The sequence below is a fragment of the Podarcis bocagei genome (assembly GCF_964188305.1).
Source record: "Podarcis bocagei genome assembly, chromosome: 11".
Classification (NCBI taxonomy): domain Eukaryota; kingdom Metazoa; phylum Chordata; class Lepidosauria; order Squamata; family Lacertidae; genus Podarcis; species Podarcis bocagei.
Genome location: NC_138136.1, coordinates 15,244,364 through 15,263,280, shown reverse-complemented (window position 1 = coordinate 15,263,280; position 18,917 = coordinate 15,244,364). Strand labels below are relative to the sequence as shown.

Sequence of the window (18,917 nt, the reverse complement as noted above, 5' to 3'; positions counted from 1 at the left end):
AATAAGGGGGGTACATTCAGGAGCTGTTCGCAGGCAAGACAGCAAGTAATGGCATGTGTACACTCAAACAAAGTACAGTGGTACCTCTGGTTAAGAACTAAATTTGTTCCTGAGGTCTCTTAACCTGAAACTGTTCTTAACCTGAGGTACCACTTTAGCTAATGGGGCCTCCCGCTGCCAACACTGCGTGATTTCTGTTCTTATCCTGAAGCAAAGTTCTTAACCCAAGGTACTATTTCTGGGTTAGCGGAGTCTGTAACCTGAAGCGTCTGTAACCTGAAGCGTCTGTAACCCAAGGTACCACTGTACACAGTATTTCATTCAGTCAGCAATCACAGTTTGCCTTGGGACCATTTGCTGTTCCTATTGATACCAGCCAGGCGTCTTCACTGTTTTCCTTTTGACCTGCAGAAGACATTCTTATTCAGACCAGCCTGCCCAGATGTTTAGAAAGCTTGTAGTAGTTTTCATTTATTTTAGTCTATTTTATTGCAGTTTTAACCTTCTTTATGTTTGTTTTATTTATTTTTGAAATCATTTTTATTTGGTTTTACAAATACAAAGTTTTACACAAAGAATCAAAAACCATATCCATAAAAAGAGAATCCTCTGAATCTCAGGACTTCCTCCCACCCCCTCCATGGAGTCCCGTTTTAAACATTTTATTATTGCATATTCTTCCATACTCCAATTTTTATACCAACCATATTATTCATGGTAATTGTTACACTACAAGTGAGATCAAAATCCTGCTAATGTTTCCATCTGCTTTCAGTGGTCTCCTAAATAACTTATAAATTTTCCCCATTCTTTTGTAAAGTTATTTTTCTCTTGATTTCTGAGTTTTCCAGTCAGTTTTTCCATCTCTGCATAGTCCATCAGCTTGATTTGCCACTCCTCTCTGGTAGGGACTTTGTCTTCTTCCTATCTCTGGGCTAGTAACACCTGGGCTGCTGTTGTTCCATATATAAAGTGTCTTTTCTGTTCCTTTGGGATGTTGGTACCTGTAATTCCTAATAGAAAAGCTTCTGGCTTCTTAACAAAGGTTATTTTAAGCATTTTTTTCCCCATTTCATTATATATCATCTCTCAGAAAGCTTTTGTTAACCTACAAGTCCACCACACATTTTTCTTTACATTTCCAGCAGGTATTTGTACTTGTCTATACATATTTGCCAACTTGGCAGGAGTCAAATACCACCAGTACACCACCCTTCTTTATGTTTTAAATTACAGTTGTGATTTTTAAAGTAGTAATTCTACTGCTCTGTCTTTTTTGTCAATTGCTTTGAAGCCTTTTTCTGCAATTAAGCAGTATATAAATTTAAATAAATGGAAGTCCCCTTGCACCATTGAGAATGAGATTGTTTTGCAAGTCAGCATATTTTTCCAAAAGATCTTGGCCGCTGAGTGCCCTTCACCCACGCTTATAATAATGGCATGATTTCACTTTTTGAAGCACACAAACTCTCAATAATGCTGGGAAGAAGCCCATGTATTTATTGCAGAGCCATATGGTTGCTCTGTGCTGCTTGAACCATCAGTGCTCGGGATTTTTTTGCTTGCTGGTTTTGAATGACGATCTCTCTATGTGTAATTAGGGATGGGGGGAATTCACTTGGGCAACAATTTGAAGCAAACTGACCTAATTTGCCTAATTGTATGCGGACAGGAATGTCACTGTCAGTCAGATTGTGCACTTCTCCAAATTTTGCAATGCAGTTTCAGTTCTAAAGAAATGAACATAAATATGCTATTTAGCAGATAAATATGTACAAAAATGTATATTTTAGGAGACACACAAAGTGCATATTTTAGGAAAAGATGAGTATAATCTAAATGCTATTATTTCTGTATTTCTGTAATTTTTAAAAGTCCACCAAATAACAAAAGTGGGACAGAACAAATTGGCACAAAATAGAAATTGGCTGAGTCTAGCATCTCTATGAATAATAAGTCTTCATATTGAAATGGAATATTTGTGTGGGATCCCCTCCTCTGTCTTGTGCACCGGAATTCTCTGTAAGATATACAGTGGTACCTCAGGTTAAGAACTTAATTTGTTCTTGAGGTCCATTCTTAACCTGAAACTGTTCTTAACCTGAGGTACCACTCTAGCTAATGGGGCTTCCTGCTGCTGCTACGCCGCCAACGCATGATTTCTGTTCTCACCCTGAAGCAAAGTTCTTAACCCGAGGTACTATTTCTGGGTTAGCGGAGTCTGTAACCTGAAGCGTCTGTAACCCGAGGGTCCTCTGTATGCCCAAAGAATGGCATTACAGTGGTACCTCGGTTTAAGAACAGTCCTGTTTACGAACGATTCGGTTTATGAACTCTGGAAAACCAGAAGTAATGTCCCAGTTTGTGAACTTTACCTCGGTCTAAGAACAGAATCCGAACAGTGGAAGGGCACCGGTGGCGGGAGGCCTCATTAGAGAAAGCACGCCTCGGTTTAAGAACGGACTTCTGGAACAGATTAAGTTGATAAACTGAGGTACCACTGTACTGAAAAGTTATCCCTTTCCCTTCTTACTTGAAACCCCACTGGCATTACATTGAAAGTCTAAGGAAGTAGTAAGAATCACAGCACTGTATTATGTATACTTACCTGGGGCTAAGCACCTTTAAACTCAGTAGGCCTTGCTTCCCACTAAATTTGCACTGTAAGTCCCGCTACTTTCTAAGTAATGTGACCAATATTATTCACATAATCACTTTCAGGCTTCATATCTTGTTTGGCAAATGAATTGGAAAGTATAAATTCTGTGTGTCAGTTATGGTAACATTCAATATATTATTAAAAAGCCACAAAGCTAGTTTTAAGTATAGGGTGTTTTATTTTCTCTCTTTCTTCCTTTCTCCTACAGGATGTCCTTTGGGGTTTTATGGAAAGGACTGTGCATTAATCTGCCAGTGTCAGAATGGAGCCGACTGTGATCACATCTCAGGGCAGTGTACATGTCGCACAGGATTCATGGGAAAACACTGTGAACAGAGTATGTTGGCAACAAGGTCCTTGCATATAGTGAAGGGAAAATGCATAAGTGGATTAGATCTTACAAAGCTGTTTTTCATACTCAAGACAAAGCCAAGACTGTGAAAATTCCATATTGACAGCTAGTGAAGGTTTTCTGTAAGACACATCCATAGTATAGGCTTGCAACTCGGTGTTACGCATATTGAGTTAAGTGAAACTGAATGCATAGTAAGTGGTTGAGTCAAGACTTCGCCTTGCGAGGCTCCTGCAGTTCACAGATTTGGTGGAGGGCCTTGGTGACTTTGCTAATTTCCCCCCATCTCTCTTGAAATCAATGAAACTAAAAGTAGATAGGTCTGGAAGGTGGCAACACAAGAACGGGGTCTTCTCTGCAGTGGCTCCCCATCTGTGGAATGCTCTCCCCAGGGAAGTTCGCCTGGTGCCTTCATTATGCACCTTTAGGCGCCAGGCAAAAACGTTTCTTTTTAACCAGGCCTTTAGTTGATTGGATTGGGGGTTTGTTTTGTTTTAATACTGTATTTTGTGGGTTTATATTTTGATTTTGTTCTGTGAACTGCCCTGAGACCTCTGGGTATAGGGTGGTATATAACTTCAATTAATAGTAATAATAACACTGGGCAACAATTTTTTATTTTTTGAATGTTTTCTACATTTCTACAACTGATTTAGCGTATTTTTGCACTGCTGAATCAGGAAATGGCATCTGTTTCGCTCCATCAGGTCAGGTTTTTGTGCTATGTTGATTTGAAAAAAATCAGATCTTGTGACAAAATCGATTACATTTTTGTGGCATTATCAGCTGATTTTTGTCAAGACATATCATCCTAAATATGTTTTTAAGAGAAAAAAATGTTTTTCCAACAACATATATTGATTACCTGATAGAAACATCGATTACTGTAAACTGAATAGTGGGCATTGATAAAGGTAAGTACACGTAAATTGCATGTTGCTTCACCATTTTTCAAACTTCAGGGCTTGAACTTCCGTTTCTTGGAACTCCTGGAATGCTTAGCGGCAGGGAGGTCTCTCTTCGTAGTCCAACAGTAGTCTGCCATCATGACTGCGTCCCAGCGACCCTGATACCTGGTCTCCATCTCTTTCATGTCCTGATGGAATCTCTCCCCCTGCTCGTCACTCATTGAACCCAGGTTCTCAGGAAACCGGTCCATATGTGAAAATAGGTAGTGCATCTTGACGCTCATGTTGCAGCCCAGGTTTCTGAAAGCAGTCAGCATGTTGTTGCCAAGAAAGTTCTTCACTACCAGAACAAATGCCTTCCACGCTTCCAGTTCCACTTCGTTCATTGAGTTTCCGAACTCTGGATGTCTGATGAGCTGACGGATCTGAGGACCGTCAAAGATGCCAGCTTTCAACTTCTCCATGGTCAATCCTGGAAAAGCCTGGCACAAATAAGTGAAGCAGTCACCATCCTTGTCCAGAGCTTTGGTGAATTGCTTGATTAAGCCGAGCTTGATGTGCAGCGGTGGGAAGAGTATTCTGTCTCTGTCCATCAGAGGGTCATTGATGACGTTCCTTTTTCTGCAAGGCACCAATTCCTCCCGCACAGGCCAGTCCTTCTTCGTGTAATGCTGAGCCCGGTCCCTACTATCCCACATGCACAGAAAACATGGGTACTTGGTGAAGCCAGACTGTTGTCCCAACAAAAAGTTCACCATCTTCAGGTCAACACAAATGAACCACTTATGCTGATCATAACCAATTTTCTCCAGCACATACTTCACCGCTTCATAGTTCTCCTTCAGTGGAGTCAAGTGAGCCAGGGGTATAGAGGCAAACTGGTTGCCGTTGTGTAGCAGAACACATTTCAGTGATCGCTTGCTGCTGTCAATGAACAGTGTCCAATCTTTGGGTTCGTACTGTGGCACTCCAAGCTTGAGCAGAAGCTGCGCAATATCTGCACAGTACACCAAGTCCTTCTCTTCCGAGAAAAAACGGAGGTACTCTTGATGCCTGTTGAGGAAGAAGCTGATGCGAGCACTGTCAGAGAGGAGGTTTTTTTCCTTCAATCTAGATGCCAACAGTTTGGCAGAGTTCTTTGACAATTCTTCATGGGGCAGCTGCCCCATTAACTTAGTTTTGATCCTCCAACTTTATGCTTTGCCGTACCAATTTATGGAAGATTTCGAGGTTTTATGACTTCAAACTGATCCCTTTTCGACATAATCACCCAGAACTATCGGACCTGAATACTTCTTATCATTAAAATAATCATTTCCAATCAAAACAATTATTCGACATGGCATTTTACCCCCACCAACTTCTTCTAAAATGCTCCACGCAAGCGTACATGTGAACAAAAACGTAAAAAAACGACATGTGGCCATAGCTCAAAAACTTGACCTGATTGAGCAAAACCAATGTGATTTTTGGATTCAGCGCATCAGATTCGTCCTAAATCAACTGAAAAAACGCAGACAACAAATTTGTTGTTGACCAGTGTAAATAATAGTAATGATGATGATGATGATGATGATGATGATAATAATGATGAAGAAGAAGAAGAAGAAATGCTTGAGGCTGCAACCCTAACCAGAGTCACAGGGAAGTAAATACCATCAAGGCAAATAGAGTGTACACGTATAAGATTGGGCTTGGGGGCTTCTACTCCCAGCCTATCTGCACACCATACATTTAAATCAGATAATACATTTAAAGCACAAAAAATATTGGCAACTGTAGTTTACCCCTCACAGAGCTACCATTTCTTGCCCCCTTTAGAAACTGCAGATGAGACTTTTTTGGGGGGAAGTCATGTGCTTTAAATATATGGCATGTATGTAGGACTGTCTTAGTAGATTGTGTTCAGGATTGTAAGAACTTCTAGAAGACCACTGGTGACTGTTAACGTCCTTTTTTAAAGAGTTACTTTTGTTTCATTGCTCTGAGAATAATTATTTTTTGACACACTGCGAAGAGGAAGCAATTCACTATAATTATGCTATTTTTTTCTTTTAAAATGTGCATTTCGGGGTTACAAAATGTTTACAGTTAATAGCCAGGAGACTGAACTTCAATCTGAATAAAACATATCTACCTAGGCATAACTTGTAAAATAGAAAAACCACAAGAAAAACTGAAGAAGTTGGTTTTGTTCTGTGAGCTTGCCTGGTTTCTTAGCCGTCTAACTCTCTGGATTTGAGTGGCGCTTTCTAAGCAGCACAGTGTCAGCTTCCCTCTGTTACTGAATAAATGGAACCTCTTTAAGCCTATATGCTTCAGTCATACTTGATATGCATTTGTGAACATATTTTAAACACATCGATTGGGGCTGATTTTTCTTGAACTTGCACAATGAAACACTGCCACCTAGGGATAGCCTGGGAAATCTACAAGATTTCTTACAGTAAACTATAAAAAGTACAGTAGGGAGTTTGACAAATTGTAGAGTTTTTAATTCTATACAAGCCAGACTTTCAAAAGAGCAACAATGGAAAATTAATTCTAGTGTTATATAATATGATGGCTGCATCCTAATTTGGGAACATCTAAAAGTTTCATTAAAAAATAAAATAAAAACAATTTATTCCGTAAGCATATTACATTAAATCATAATACATTTAATGTCTTATTCATTGGCCTTTCTCTAGAAAACTGCAGAACACTTGGAGATAAAATTGTCTGATGTGTTGCAGCAATGCTCTTTAATTGTATGGTGTGCTGCCGCCTCATTTTCCATTGCTAACCAATTAAAGATCTCAGTTACACACAGTTCTGATTTACTAAATCATGGTTACCGTCACTGAGAGATTTCAGCTGAGCACAAACTGGAATAGGCTAAAAGGGGTGGGTGGGAAGCTGCAGTTCATACCTTGTTATTCTTTTTTACAGAATGCCCCTCAGGTACATATGGTTATGGCTGCCGGCAAATTTGTGACTGTTTGAACAACTCAACTTGTGACCACATCACAGGAACCTGCTACTGCAGCCCTGGGTGGAAAGGAGCGAGATGTGACCAAGGTAATATTTTCCTATAATGCCAAAATAAAAACAAGCTTTGAAATGCTGGTATTTATGCAGGGCTGCAAGAAGAATTGCAAAATGATGACAAAAATGCCACGCCTAACTTCCCCGCCCCCACCAAAAAGAAATAAAAATCTGAGAAGGAAAATATAGGGTATTTCTTCTACTGGAATACCCTAATTAGACAAGTGGTCAGTGTTAGAAACTGAGATATGAAAGCTAGGAACTAAATGGCACCTTAAACTAGGTTATGGGTGCAACAATGGAATGTCTAGGTGCACTTTTTAAATAGCAAGAATACAAAGCTGAAAATGAATGAACTGCAGCTAAAATCTTAGATTCATTTTTCACACGGTCTAGTCCTTCCCCTGCCCACCCCCTAATATCCTTAAGAGGGTCTCTTCTCCAGTCTTCAGATAGTAGCTGGAAGTGGGGAGGCAGAAAAAGTTCCTCCTTTGTGCAGTTTTAATCTGAAATCTTAGGTTCAGTACTGCACTCAGAGCTCAGAAATGGCCCGCACCAAAGAAATTCCCTGTCGCAAAATGCGTCTGGAACAATGAGAGTTTCGAACACCGCAAGTGGTCATGCTATGGTGCTGCAACATGCCATTATAGGGCAATTATTTGCATATTTACGCAGACACAAGTCCCACTGTTTAATTGCAAGTATGATCAGGACTTCAGCCTAACAGTGCAATCGGATGCATATTTAGTCAGAAGCAAGTCCCGCTGTTCTAACAGGGCTTACCTATACCTTAAGGCCACAATTCTGTACCCAGTTACCAGGGAGTAAGTCCCACTTACTCCCTGGTAAGAGCCAGTGTGGTGTAGTGGTTAAGAGCGGTAGTCTCGTAATCTGGGGAACCGGGTTCGCATCTCCGCTCCTCCACATGCAGCTGCTGGGTAACCTTGGGCTAGTCACACTTCTTTGAAGTCTCTCAGCTCCACTCATCTCACAGAGTGTTTGTTGTGGGGGAGGAAGGGAAAGGAGAATGTTAGCCGCTTTGAGACTCCTGAAGGGGAGTGAAAGGCGGGATATCAAATCCAAACTCTTCATCCACTGAACTCAGCGGGCTTGTTGATCAGAAGGTTGGCGGTTCAAATCCATGTGATCGTGTGAGCTCCTGTTGCTCTGTCCCAGCTCCTGCCAACCTAGCAGTTCGAAAGCACACCAGTGCAAGTAGATAAATAGGTACCGCTGTGGCAGGAAGGTAAACGCCGTTTCCATGTGCTCAGGTTTCCGTCACGGTGTCCTGTTGCGCCAGAAGCGGTTTAGTCGTGCTGGCCACATGACCCGGAAACCTGTCAGTGGACAAATGCCGGCTCCTTTGGCTTGAAAGCGAGATGAGTGCAGCAACCCGATAGTCACCTTTGACTGGACTTAACCATCCAGGGGTCTTTACCTTTTTACCTTACCTTTATTCAAAGTAGCTCCACTGGAATTAATGGGCCTAATTTAGCAATGTACATTAATTTCAGTGCTCCAAGTAAACCTTAATTGAATGCAGCCCAGAGAAACTTAATTTCTGTGTAGGCATGTATAGGATTGAGTTGTGGGCAGTTGTGGTCAAGGGCATAGCATTGTTCACCTGACTTCCCAATGTTGAGTGCCGCTGCTGGTTACCGAGAATACGGCATGGCAGCAGAGCTAATCCAAAAATCCTGCTGGCGTGCCCCTTCTAGCGTACCTGTGCCCTGCCATCTCACCTGTCTCTCTCTCAGTAACTTGCAGTGCCAGTTGGCTTTAGGAAGACAAGTGAGGAACACCATCACCCCTTTCACCACCCTGCTGATTGCTGCTGGTTGTAATAAATAATAATACATATTTTTAAATTTATATCCCGCCCATCTTGCTGGGTTTCCCCAGCCACTCTAGGCGGCTTGTAGCATATATAAGAACACAACAAAGCATCAAACATTAAAAAACAAAATATCCTCTACAAGAAACAAACAAACCAATACATCAATAGAAACCAACAACAATAACAATAATAAACAGTTTACAGTTATACCCAAATTAAAATAACCACCAACGCCAACTAAACATTTAACCAACACCAGCCCAACAAAAACAAAGCAGAGGAACCAAAATTAGAGCCGCTTGAAACATTTTAGCCAGTTGCCCCAACCCAAGAGCGCAAGCATGACAAAGTAATGGGGGGGGGGTATCTAGATCTGAATAACGAATGACCTGACTTCTAGCTTTGATGATGTTGTGTCCTGATGGCACATGCTTTGGCGATCCTCTGATGCATACTCAGTGCATCTATCTTTCCCCCACTATTATATGCGTCTCCGATGTTATTTCCTCCTTTTCAAACATTGCAAGTAGCGACAGAACATATCAGTACTGGTTAATGCACAAATGGTTGTAGGTATGTTTCGACTTGCAGTCTTAGGTACTTCCTTCCTACCTGCTCCTAGAAATGTACAGTATTCTAGGCTGCCTGACAAAGTGGAGTGGTAATTTGGCTCCCAAACTTTATGTTTCTGTGTGGATCATTTTGCTCGATCTTATCTGTGGCACTTGCACTTCATCAAATTGTGTGGAAATCGTCTGCATTTTATTTAACGAGTGTTCACTTTTTGCTTAGAGGATGTGGCACTACATTTAGTGTATTAATATGGAGTAAGCCCCATTGAACATATTGAGTAGGCACTGAAGTTAAAACTACGTCTTACATGCATCTTGTCTTTCTTCTTTCCCAGCTGGAGTAATTATAGTGGGAAATTTGAACAGCTTAAGCCGCACTAGCGCTGCCATCCCTGCTGATTCTTACCAGATTGGAGCCATCGCTGGCATAATTATTCTTGTCCTTGTCGTCCTCTTCCTGCTAGCACTATTCATCATTTATAGGCAAAAGCAGAAGGGGAAGGAAACAAATATGCCTGCAGTTACCTATACTCCTGCCATGAGGGTCATCAATACAGACTACAGTATTTCAGGTAGGAACACAGTGATACAAAGCTTAATCCTGTCTATGCTGAGTGCATACTTTAGCAAACGGCACGTTTTCTCTGACTTTCAGAACTATTTATCCTCTTTTAGCTTTATCAAGTTCATATGCTGTGTATTTTCATTCACTTGCGGGTGATTAGTAACACTTTACTATGTCAGCAATTTCTGTAGTGACACAGTGCCTATAGCAAAGACTTTATACAAGCAGCACCCCTTATCTGTTTATTTTTATTTTATTTTATTATTAAATTTGTATACCGCTCTATACCCATACATCTCAGGTCAGTTCACAACATAAATACTTTTGTTAATTAAACTATTTACTGTATATGACGCCTTTCAGCGCAAGTCTCTCCAAGGGATAGGTCGCTCACTAGAACACGAGGCTCTTAATCCCAGGGTTGTGGGTTTGAAACCTACGACTGGCCAAGGATTCCTGCATTGCAGGAGGTTGGACTTAGATGATCCTCGTGGTTCCTTTCAACCCTATGATTCTAAAAAATGTTTTCGCCAAGTTTTCCCATAGTTTTTGGTTACAATAGACGCTGTCAAACATGGCTAGCCAAGAACTGTACCCATCAAGATGCTTATCAGAGAATCACTCTGGAGGAGAAAGAGAGAAGATATAACATAGAGAGAAGCAAGAAAGACAGGAGATTCCTATCAGTCAAAATCTGAAAGGCAGTGGGATTGTATCATATAGAAGAAGATGCATTTTAGGAACAGAAGAACAATCTGTATTGATCATATAAATCCATATTGTATTTTAATTCTAGGCGAACTGTTGGCTTGTTCTTCAGCATAGTTGCGTAAGGCCAAGGATGAGCAATGACTCAGCACTCACTTTTACATTCCTTTCACAGAGACGATGCCTCACAGTAATGGTGGCAATGCTAACAGCCATTACTTCTCCAACCCAAGCTATCACACTCTAACGCAGTGTTCAAACCAAGTGAATGCCAACAACATGGACAGGATGACTCTGGCAAAGGTAAAAATATAGATTAGCTACATACTTAGGGAATGTTGTTCCTGGTATGTTACATTTATAAAAGGTTAGGGGACGCGGGTGGCACTGTGGTCTAAGTCACTGAACCTCTTGGACTTGCTGATCAGAAGGTCAGCGATTCGAATCCCCATGATGGAGTGAGCTCCCGTTGCTCTGTCCCAGCTCCTGCCAACCTAGCAGTTCGAAAGCTCACCAGTGCAAGTGGATAAATGGGTACCTCTGTGGCAGGAAGGTAAATGGCATTTCTGTGTACTCTGGATTCCGTCATGGTGTTCCGTTGCGCCAGAAGCGGTTTAGTCATGCTGGCCACATGACCCGGAAAGCTGTTTGTGGACAAACGCTGGCTCCCTCGGCCTGAAAGCGAGATGAGCGCTGTAACCCCATAGTCGCCTTTGTCTGTACTTAACCGTCCTTTACCCTACCTTTACATGTATAAAACACCATATCTTTTTATTTGCACTACAGTTGCTCTCTCTATGACAAATGTTGCCGAGCAGTTGCCATCTTCATTCTATGACTTCTGTCTTTATTTGAAACAGTCAAACAACAACCAACTGTTTGTGAATCTTAAAAATGTGGATTCTGGAAAGCGAGGCCCTGTTGTGGACTACACAGGAACCCTACCTGCTGACTGGAAGCATGGAGGCTACCTCAATGAGCTTGGTACAGAAATAATAATGATGATGATGATGATGATGATGCCAGTTTTGTGCATCACAATTTGTATTTTATGGGGGAAAGACAACATGCATCATTTCCATCTCTCTTTGCACGGAGAATATGGTGATGTTTTCCAGCTATCTCCCCAAGAGTATGGCTTCTGGGAATTTGACTGATATACAGGCAGATCAATGCAGGCTCTTAATATACGCAGTTATACAGACCCTAGGGTGGCAACAATGACCAACAAACTTGTGCATTAAAAATGAAAAGACTAAATTGCAATAGATTTTTAAAATGACTGTTTTGGGAATTTAACGCTGCTGTGTTTATCCCAATTTAATACTGTTGTGCCTCTCAATATTTTACAGGAGCTTTTGGAATCGATAGAGGCTGTACGGGGAAATCTCTGAAAGGTGAGTTTTCTTACAGATCTAAATATATTGGGGCTCAGGGAATGGTCTTGGGGCATCTTATGTTGCAGCTAAGCAGCCCGTGGGCCTGATCAGTCCTGCATGTGAGCTCACCGTGAGTTCCACAATAGATTGGGTTAGAAGAGCAATAAATTGGTACTTGAAAAGGAGCGTTGTGGATATCGTTTTGTTCATTGGTTTGTTTCACTGTGTTAAAATATGAAATCCGAAAATGTCACAGGAGATTTGCCAAAAACAAAAAGGTCATTTAATTTTTCAAGATCTTATGCATTTTGCTTAATTTTGTAATTAAAATATATTATTCTTTGAAGAGTACAATTAAAACATTATTTTTCTGTTTTCTCAGATCTAGTAAAGAATTCTGAATACAATTTAAGTAACTGCTCCTTAAGCAGTTCTGAAAATCCTTATGCCACTATTAAAGACCCGCCAGCACTGACACCAAAACATACAGAATGTGGATATGTTGAAATGAAGTCTCCAGCACGAAGGGATTCTGCCTATGCAGAAATTAGCAACTCTGCTTCCACCAACAAGAATGTCTATGAAGTTGGTGAGTCCTGACGGAGTGTTTTGCCATCATTGTACACACAAATGCACATCCTGGAAGCGTTTCTCAAGTTAAAAATAATATGTATTTTACAAAGGGTGGCTGAACTGAAACCAGACATAAGCTCACAGTGCGTAATAGATGAGCATATGAAAAACAGTATTTCTTTCATGTCTTTATTTAGTAAAAATAATTCTAGCCCCTTGCCCTTCATCCATATACGGTACATACTAGGGTATGTTTAATTTTGTAGTTAGCTTGCATTTTCATGAGTATGTTCTGAGTTACAGTTATTTCACAGTCTTCTTTAATGTGACTGAAGATTGTTGTATCAAAAATATTGAAGGCTTTTAAAGTACAGAAAACCACAATGGGACTACTAGGTTAATTTTCATTAAACGTTGTGATTGTTCATCCAATATCGGAGTGCCAATGTGTTTGTATGTTTTTATTATTGCAGAACCTACAGTCAGCGTTATCCAGGGAACGTTTAATAACAAGGGACCTTTCAGCCAAGATCTTTACGATCTGCCAAAAAACAGCCACATCCCCTCTCATTATGACCTGCTGCCTGTTCGCGATAGTCCTGCATCTTCAGAGAAAGACGAAAGCAGCGAATGACACCGGAGGCACATTCTGGAGCACAGCAGAGCTCTTACAGAGAACTAGGATCTAGTGATCCCTTTTCTTCTACTTCACCATCTGCGTTCAGTAAACATTTTGCTGTACATTAAACCAGGAGAATCAAACTATGGTTTGTATACACTCATGGCAGATGGATAGGTGCCAGGCTTGGAAGACCCTGTCAGTTTTTCCATTGCAATTAATGTTTAGAGAATGAAATGCCAAACCTGTACTGGCTCAAAGGTACAAGCTTGAGAACGATTCTTGTGCCAGCTGTGTTGTTGTTCCTACAATGGACAGCAATTTTTTTTCCACTAGCTCAGCTTGCATAGTTGACATGCAGCCAAGACTGTACAATCTACCAAATACTCACTTAGCCACGTCATCTGAGTTACTAGTTACTCTGGAAAAGAAAAGAAACCAATGCGTTGCTGGTTTTTCTTTACACATGTAAGGAGAGATGCGGTCTTAGAGCATATCCGATTACAGTGCTGGATTGATTTGGGAAAGCCAAGGCAAAATACTTACTCCATTGCTGGTAATGGAAGTATAATACAGGAGTTGTTTTGAATGTCTGGGAATTCCTGGATAAATATGGCTAAAGATTATGTGCCACAAAATGTGATTTTTGGCACCAGCGCTTGCCAAACGATGGGCACGATTGAGACTCACGGTTAGCAATTCCGAGTAAAGTTTCTGCTCTATGCAAGTTATAATGCATAACATATCAGCAATTGTTCCATAAACATGTGCGTTAAATGGTTTATTTTTGTCAAAATGGATTGATTGAATGAGTGGGTAAGAGAAAAGGCAAAACGTAGTGTATGCTGTACATTTTAAATGTAAGAGAAGGTTTCAGTTTTATAAACAAGTAGCACTTGTAACATGGAATAAGAACACTGTTTGATCAATCTTTGTGCATACTTGTTAAAAAGGCACCTTTTCTTTTTGTAATTGATTTAGGGAAAATATGCTTAAGCTGGTCTTTTGCATTGCTAATAACTTGGCACATATACCCCACATTTCATTAAGTTGTATCTCTATTTTAAAATAATGTAGTTACGTTTTCTAGTGCTTTAGAATAACAGTGCAGAAATATATTTTTGACCCTTGTAGTTTTGTCAATGCCCCCCCCATTATGTCTGCTTTAGAAGCACTGTTTTTTATGAAGAAGAACAATATTTAGATAATGTCAGTTTCTCCACCAGAGATAGGCTAGAAAAGTAATCTTAAACTAGTGTGTAAACTGTTGAAATTATTCAGATTTTTTTTTAAAAAAACCTGATTTAATGTTAATGCAAGGGATAATGTTCATAACAAGAAACAGTATTAAACAGAAATAAATCGAATTATTTCCCATCAACAGTTTCAACTAATGTTTTCATCCTAGAAGTGTCATCTTTCTGTTCCAAAGGAACATTTTGTGTGAGCCAATTTATAGTTGAAGTGTCATTGAAAGATAAAAATTGCAAAGAAATCTTTCTCTTTCCCCTGCCCCCTCTCAATGTAGACAATTTAACTTTCCATTGCTAGATTATTTCCAGCCATAATGGGAACAGAGAAAGATGTATTAAGTCTAATTGTTTATGTTTTCTTTAGTTTGCAACATCTCATTTCATCTCCATGGTGCATCTGAAACCTAAAGCTGATAAGTAATAAGTTAGGCCTTTTAGGTTGCCACCGCTGAGCATGTTAGTAAAATGTTCCACTATTGGTTCTCAACCTTGGTACAATATGCTGGGTTCCCAGTACTAGATCTGTTAAATTCAAAGAACTGTTGTGACTATGATCCAACAAATGGAACTGAAAACAACTACTGATGTAAAAGCTTTTCTTTTTCGCCACTATGTATTCCTGGGGCACTGAAATTGAAATATGCCCTACTTTGTTTTACTCAATGTTATTTAAGCTACTTTCCATCAAAAGGCATTGCCATAGCTTGTTTCAGCCCTTGGCATCCTGCGTCTTTACACGTACTAAAGGTGTGTAATCTTTGTTGGACCATGCAAATATAAAAGACAAAAATTGAATTGGGCTTGTGGGGTGTGGGGTTTTTTTTTGGAATTTGAGCAACACAAATACCTTGCTGTAGAATAGGTTTGGTATGGTGTTGGAATAGCTCTACAATCTTTTTGTATTGTGTTACAGAAACTCACAAATAAAGCCTATCTTTCTTTTCTTTTGATGTCGTGATTACAGTTTTATTTCTAAGCATTTGAAAGCCGCAATAAATTTGTATGGCGAATTTTTATTATTTATTTATTTAATTTATATACTGCCCTATACCCGGCGGGGGTCTCAGGGCGCTTCACAGAAGAAAATCAGGATAGAAAACCACAAAATACATAATAAAAATAAAAACAACAACAACAACCCAATAACCCCCTTTGCCCTTGAATCCCACTTACCGTTGAAATGTCATGAATCTCCAAAGTCGGATGTCAACTGCTCACTCCAATCCCCAAAGAGCTACTGATGCAGAACTTCAAGAAAAGGGAACGTGTAAAAATACGGGCTGCCTCTACTCCTCATATTGCTTGCCAACTCTGCTTAGATCCTGGCAGCCCCTATTCCTCCCCTTAGAGCTCACCCCAAATCCACCCCTCCATCCTTATAGCAGTGGCTCAAATCTTTTCAGGCTGGCAGTCGAGATCTTTATTTCCCACCTGTAAAAGACCAGAGATGACAGGTGCAAGGGCTATCCACCAATCAATTACCTTATATTATTTGAAGCCCTGATTGCCAGGAATTTGTAGCAAAATACAGAGCTTTCAAAGTGCCCCTTTGTGAAGAACCCCTTGCAGGGGTGATGACAGAAGGCTTTCAATCCTCACTGGGGTTTGAAGGAGATGGGGCCGGGCACTGAAGGAGACAGACGGGTGGGAACATGCCTTCCAGTTCAGCCCCCCACACTTGCATGGCAAGGCCCCGGGCCCCGTTGCAACAGATTAATAAAGATCAGGCTTATTAGCTGCTTTGCTTCTCAATATTCTCTGGTTGGCCTCTGTTATTTTCTCCTACTGATAGGTAACCCACTTAAGGGCTCTTGGATAACCCATAAGGGAAAGGGAGCAATAAATAGACACAGATGATTAAGGTTAATGGGCAAAAAAACAGGCCACAACTTTATTGGTTACAGATGTGAGCAGTTTAGCTTAGGCACTGGGTGAAACCAGACTACAGGGAGTCACACTAAGGGTAAACCAACTGTAGGGGGAGCCCTGTGACATATGTCAAATCAGGGCACCCCCAGGGTCCCTGATGAGTCGTGGCATGGCCCTAGCCCACGCCCAGGCTTTGGACAGGATCCACACCCCCGGATCCTTTTAACAAGATACCCTTATTGAGGAGGGGCAGGTGGAGGCTACAACCTCCCGTCCCACCACAAAGGCTTACCCAATGCCTAACCTTACAAAGTTGTGACGATTGCTACAAGGTAGGCAAAAACCAAGTGGCTGGTGCCAATATGCCAAGTGGAAAAATTCCTACCTGGCCCCAACAATATGGTGGCTGACATATGTCCATAGCAAGGTCGCTGTCATAGCAATGCGTAAAAAGAGGGTGGGTGGGCTGCGAGATCTGGCAAAGGCTCAAAAGGAGGATACCCTCTGGCCATGCCACAGTTTAAACATCCGGCGGGGGCGTTACACAGCCGGGAATCCCCATGACTTGGGCAGCACCCCCTGCCCCCAATCTGACTAATTGAGGGTCCCAGATGTCAGTCTGCAACACCGCCCCCTAGGCAAGGGGAGCAGACTTCTCCAGACCTCTGCAGGGGTCTGAAAGATAAATAGCTTGAAGGACGTAACTGGGTGTGGGTATGTAGTGGAAATGCGGAAGACAATTGTATTTCGAGGAGTTAGGTGGCATGTCCCTTTCCCTTTAACATCCCCAGTTTGAGGTCTGCTGGATTCCTGTGTTTCACACACCTGTCGGGAGTTTCCTGGGTTCTTCTGTGTTGCTGGCTGGATGCCCGGCTGCATGTAGTGGGAGACTCTCAGCCGCTCTGTATTAATTCCATCTCAGGGTCCTGGGCTAATCATGAGTAATGCCCGGTGCACTTGGTTACATCAAGGCAGGCTATAAAAGCCATAGGTGGGAGGGGCCCAGAGAGCTTCTACCCAGATCAAAGGACCTGATGCTGGGAGACTGACGGTCGGGGTCTTTCTCCTGCTGCTCTACCTGGGGCTCTGGGCAGCTGAAGGGGAGATTGGGTAGCCCCTGTCGGGTATGTTTGATTTTATGCTTTGCATGCCTGCTGTTTACTTGTTAATAAAACTGTTTTGGTTCCCCTTCCACCTCCTCATTCCTTTTCTCCTGATATCTTTGGAAAGAACTGCCGTATTTGGCAGCACAGGGTGCAGAGTTTGAAGGCAGACTCCAAGCATCTATCCTCGGATAAAGTGGAAATGTTTCTGCAAGTGTCCCTGCGTTGCTCCATCAAAAGCTTGGGGGCTTGAAGGAAAAGGGGGCTGTCAGGAGCTTTTCTCCTTTGCTTCTCCCACCCTCCCATCCCACCGCTCTGGCTGGCCTTCATTCCCCTCTGTCAGGGACTGGACTGAGGAGGAAGGGTGGGAGCCCCTTTTCCTGAACCTTCCCAAGGACAGGACAGTATTGATTTAGAACAGTGGTTTGCAGAGGGACATAGTCCAGAGGGGAAAAGCTGGGAAATACTGGGTGAGGAGCAGCTAAAAGAGGGAACTACAGGAGAGAGACAGCTAGCTGCTTCAGTGTCTTTGGAAAGCATTCCTGACCACCACCACCCCTTCGCCTAGGACTAGACGGGCTCTGAGAATGATAAAACAGAAAGCGCAACAGCAGCAAGCTCAGATTACATGGCGTAGGAGTGACTTACGTAACAGGCAGCTATCATCACCTTTCAGACATTTCCCGTTCAAAATAGTCTTCCCCAAGCTGCTTTTTCAACCATGGCAGAAATGATACAGATTGCCTGTTTACAACGGCTTTTCATCCCGTGAGAATCTTGATCGCCCTGTGTAGCCCATATGGAAGTTGGGTAAATGGCAGCCCAAATCCATCTGTTAATGGAGCTGCCATTAACTGAATAATATCAGAATGTGAGATGGGAGTTGCATCTGTATCATGCTGGCCAGCCTTCCTGAAACTGCTAAAATGCCCATAAATTTAAGTACAGTGGTACCTTGGTTCTCAAACTGAATCTGTTCCGGAAGTCCATTCCAAAACCAAGGTACGCTTTCCCACAGAAAGTAATGCAAAACAGATTAATCCATTCCAGACTTTCAAATACAACCCCTAAAACAGCGATTTAACATGAATTTTACTGTCTAATGAGACCACTGAGCCGTAAAATGAAAGCAATAATCAATGTACTGTACTATAAAATAAATAAGACAGTATTGTAGATGATTTTTAAAAATTATTTTTTTTCCTTACGTGCACTGAAGATAGTCAGTGTTTAGACGAGGAGTTTTATCCATTTCTGCAGTCACACAATCAGTAGCTGAATTGGGTTCCACACAGTCACAAAAGCAAATTAACCGAAAAAGCCTCAAAAACAAAAACACAAAATAAATAGCAAAAAACAACAACACCAAACTTAATCCATTCCAGCAGTCTGTTTGAAATGTTTGAAAACCAAGGCATGGCTTCTGATTGGTGCAGACGCCCCGGAAACAATAGCCGACAGCCACATCAGATGTTCGGCTTCCGAAAAACGTT

The 18,917-nt window shown here is 41.5% G+C and overlaps 1 protein-coding gene across 1 annotated transcript in view; it reads left to right on the top strand.

Annotated features, from left to right (window-relative positions):
* Positions 1-15,400, top strand: part of MEGF10 (multiple EGF like domains 10) — a 125,782-nt gene extending 110,382 nt beyond the window's left edge. The window contains exons 18-25 of the mRNA XM_081213575.1: positions 2,868-2,996; positions 6,851-6,979; positions 9,691-9,927; positions 10,804-10,931; positions 11,489-11,612; positions 11,981-12,025; positions 12,390-12,596; positions 13,054-15,400. Coding sequence (XP_081069701.1) covers positions 2,868-2,996; positions 6,851-6,979; positions 9,691-9,927; positions 10,804-10,931; positions 11,489-11,612; positions 11,981-12,025; positions 12,390-12,596; positions 13,054-13,214 — 1,160 coding nt within the window. The 3' untranslated portion in view covers positions 13,215-15,400. The remainder of the gene's footprint in view (positions 1-2,867; positions 2,997-6,850; positions 6,980-9,690; positions 9,928-10,803; positions 10,932-11,488; positions 11,613-11,980; positions 12,026-12,389; positions 12,597-13,053) is intronic.
* Positions 15,401-18,917: the final 3,517 nt, after the last annotated feature.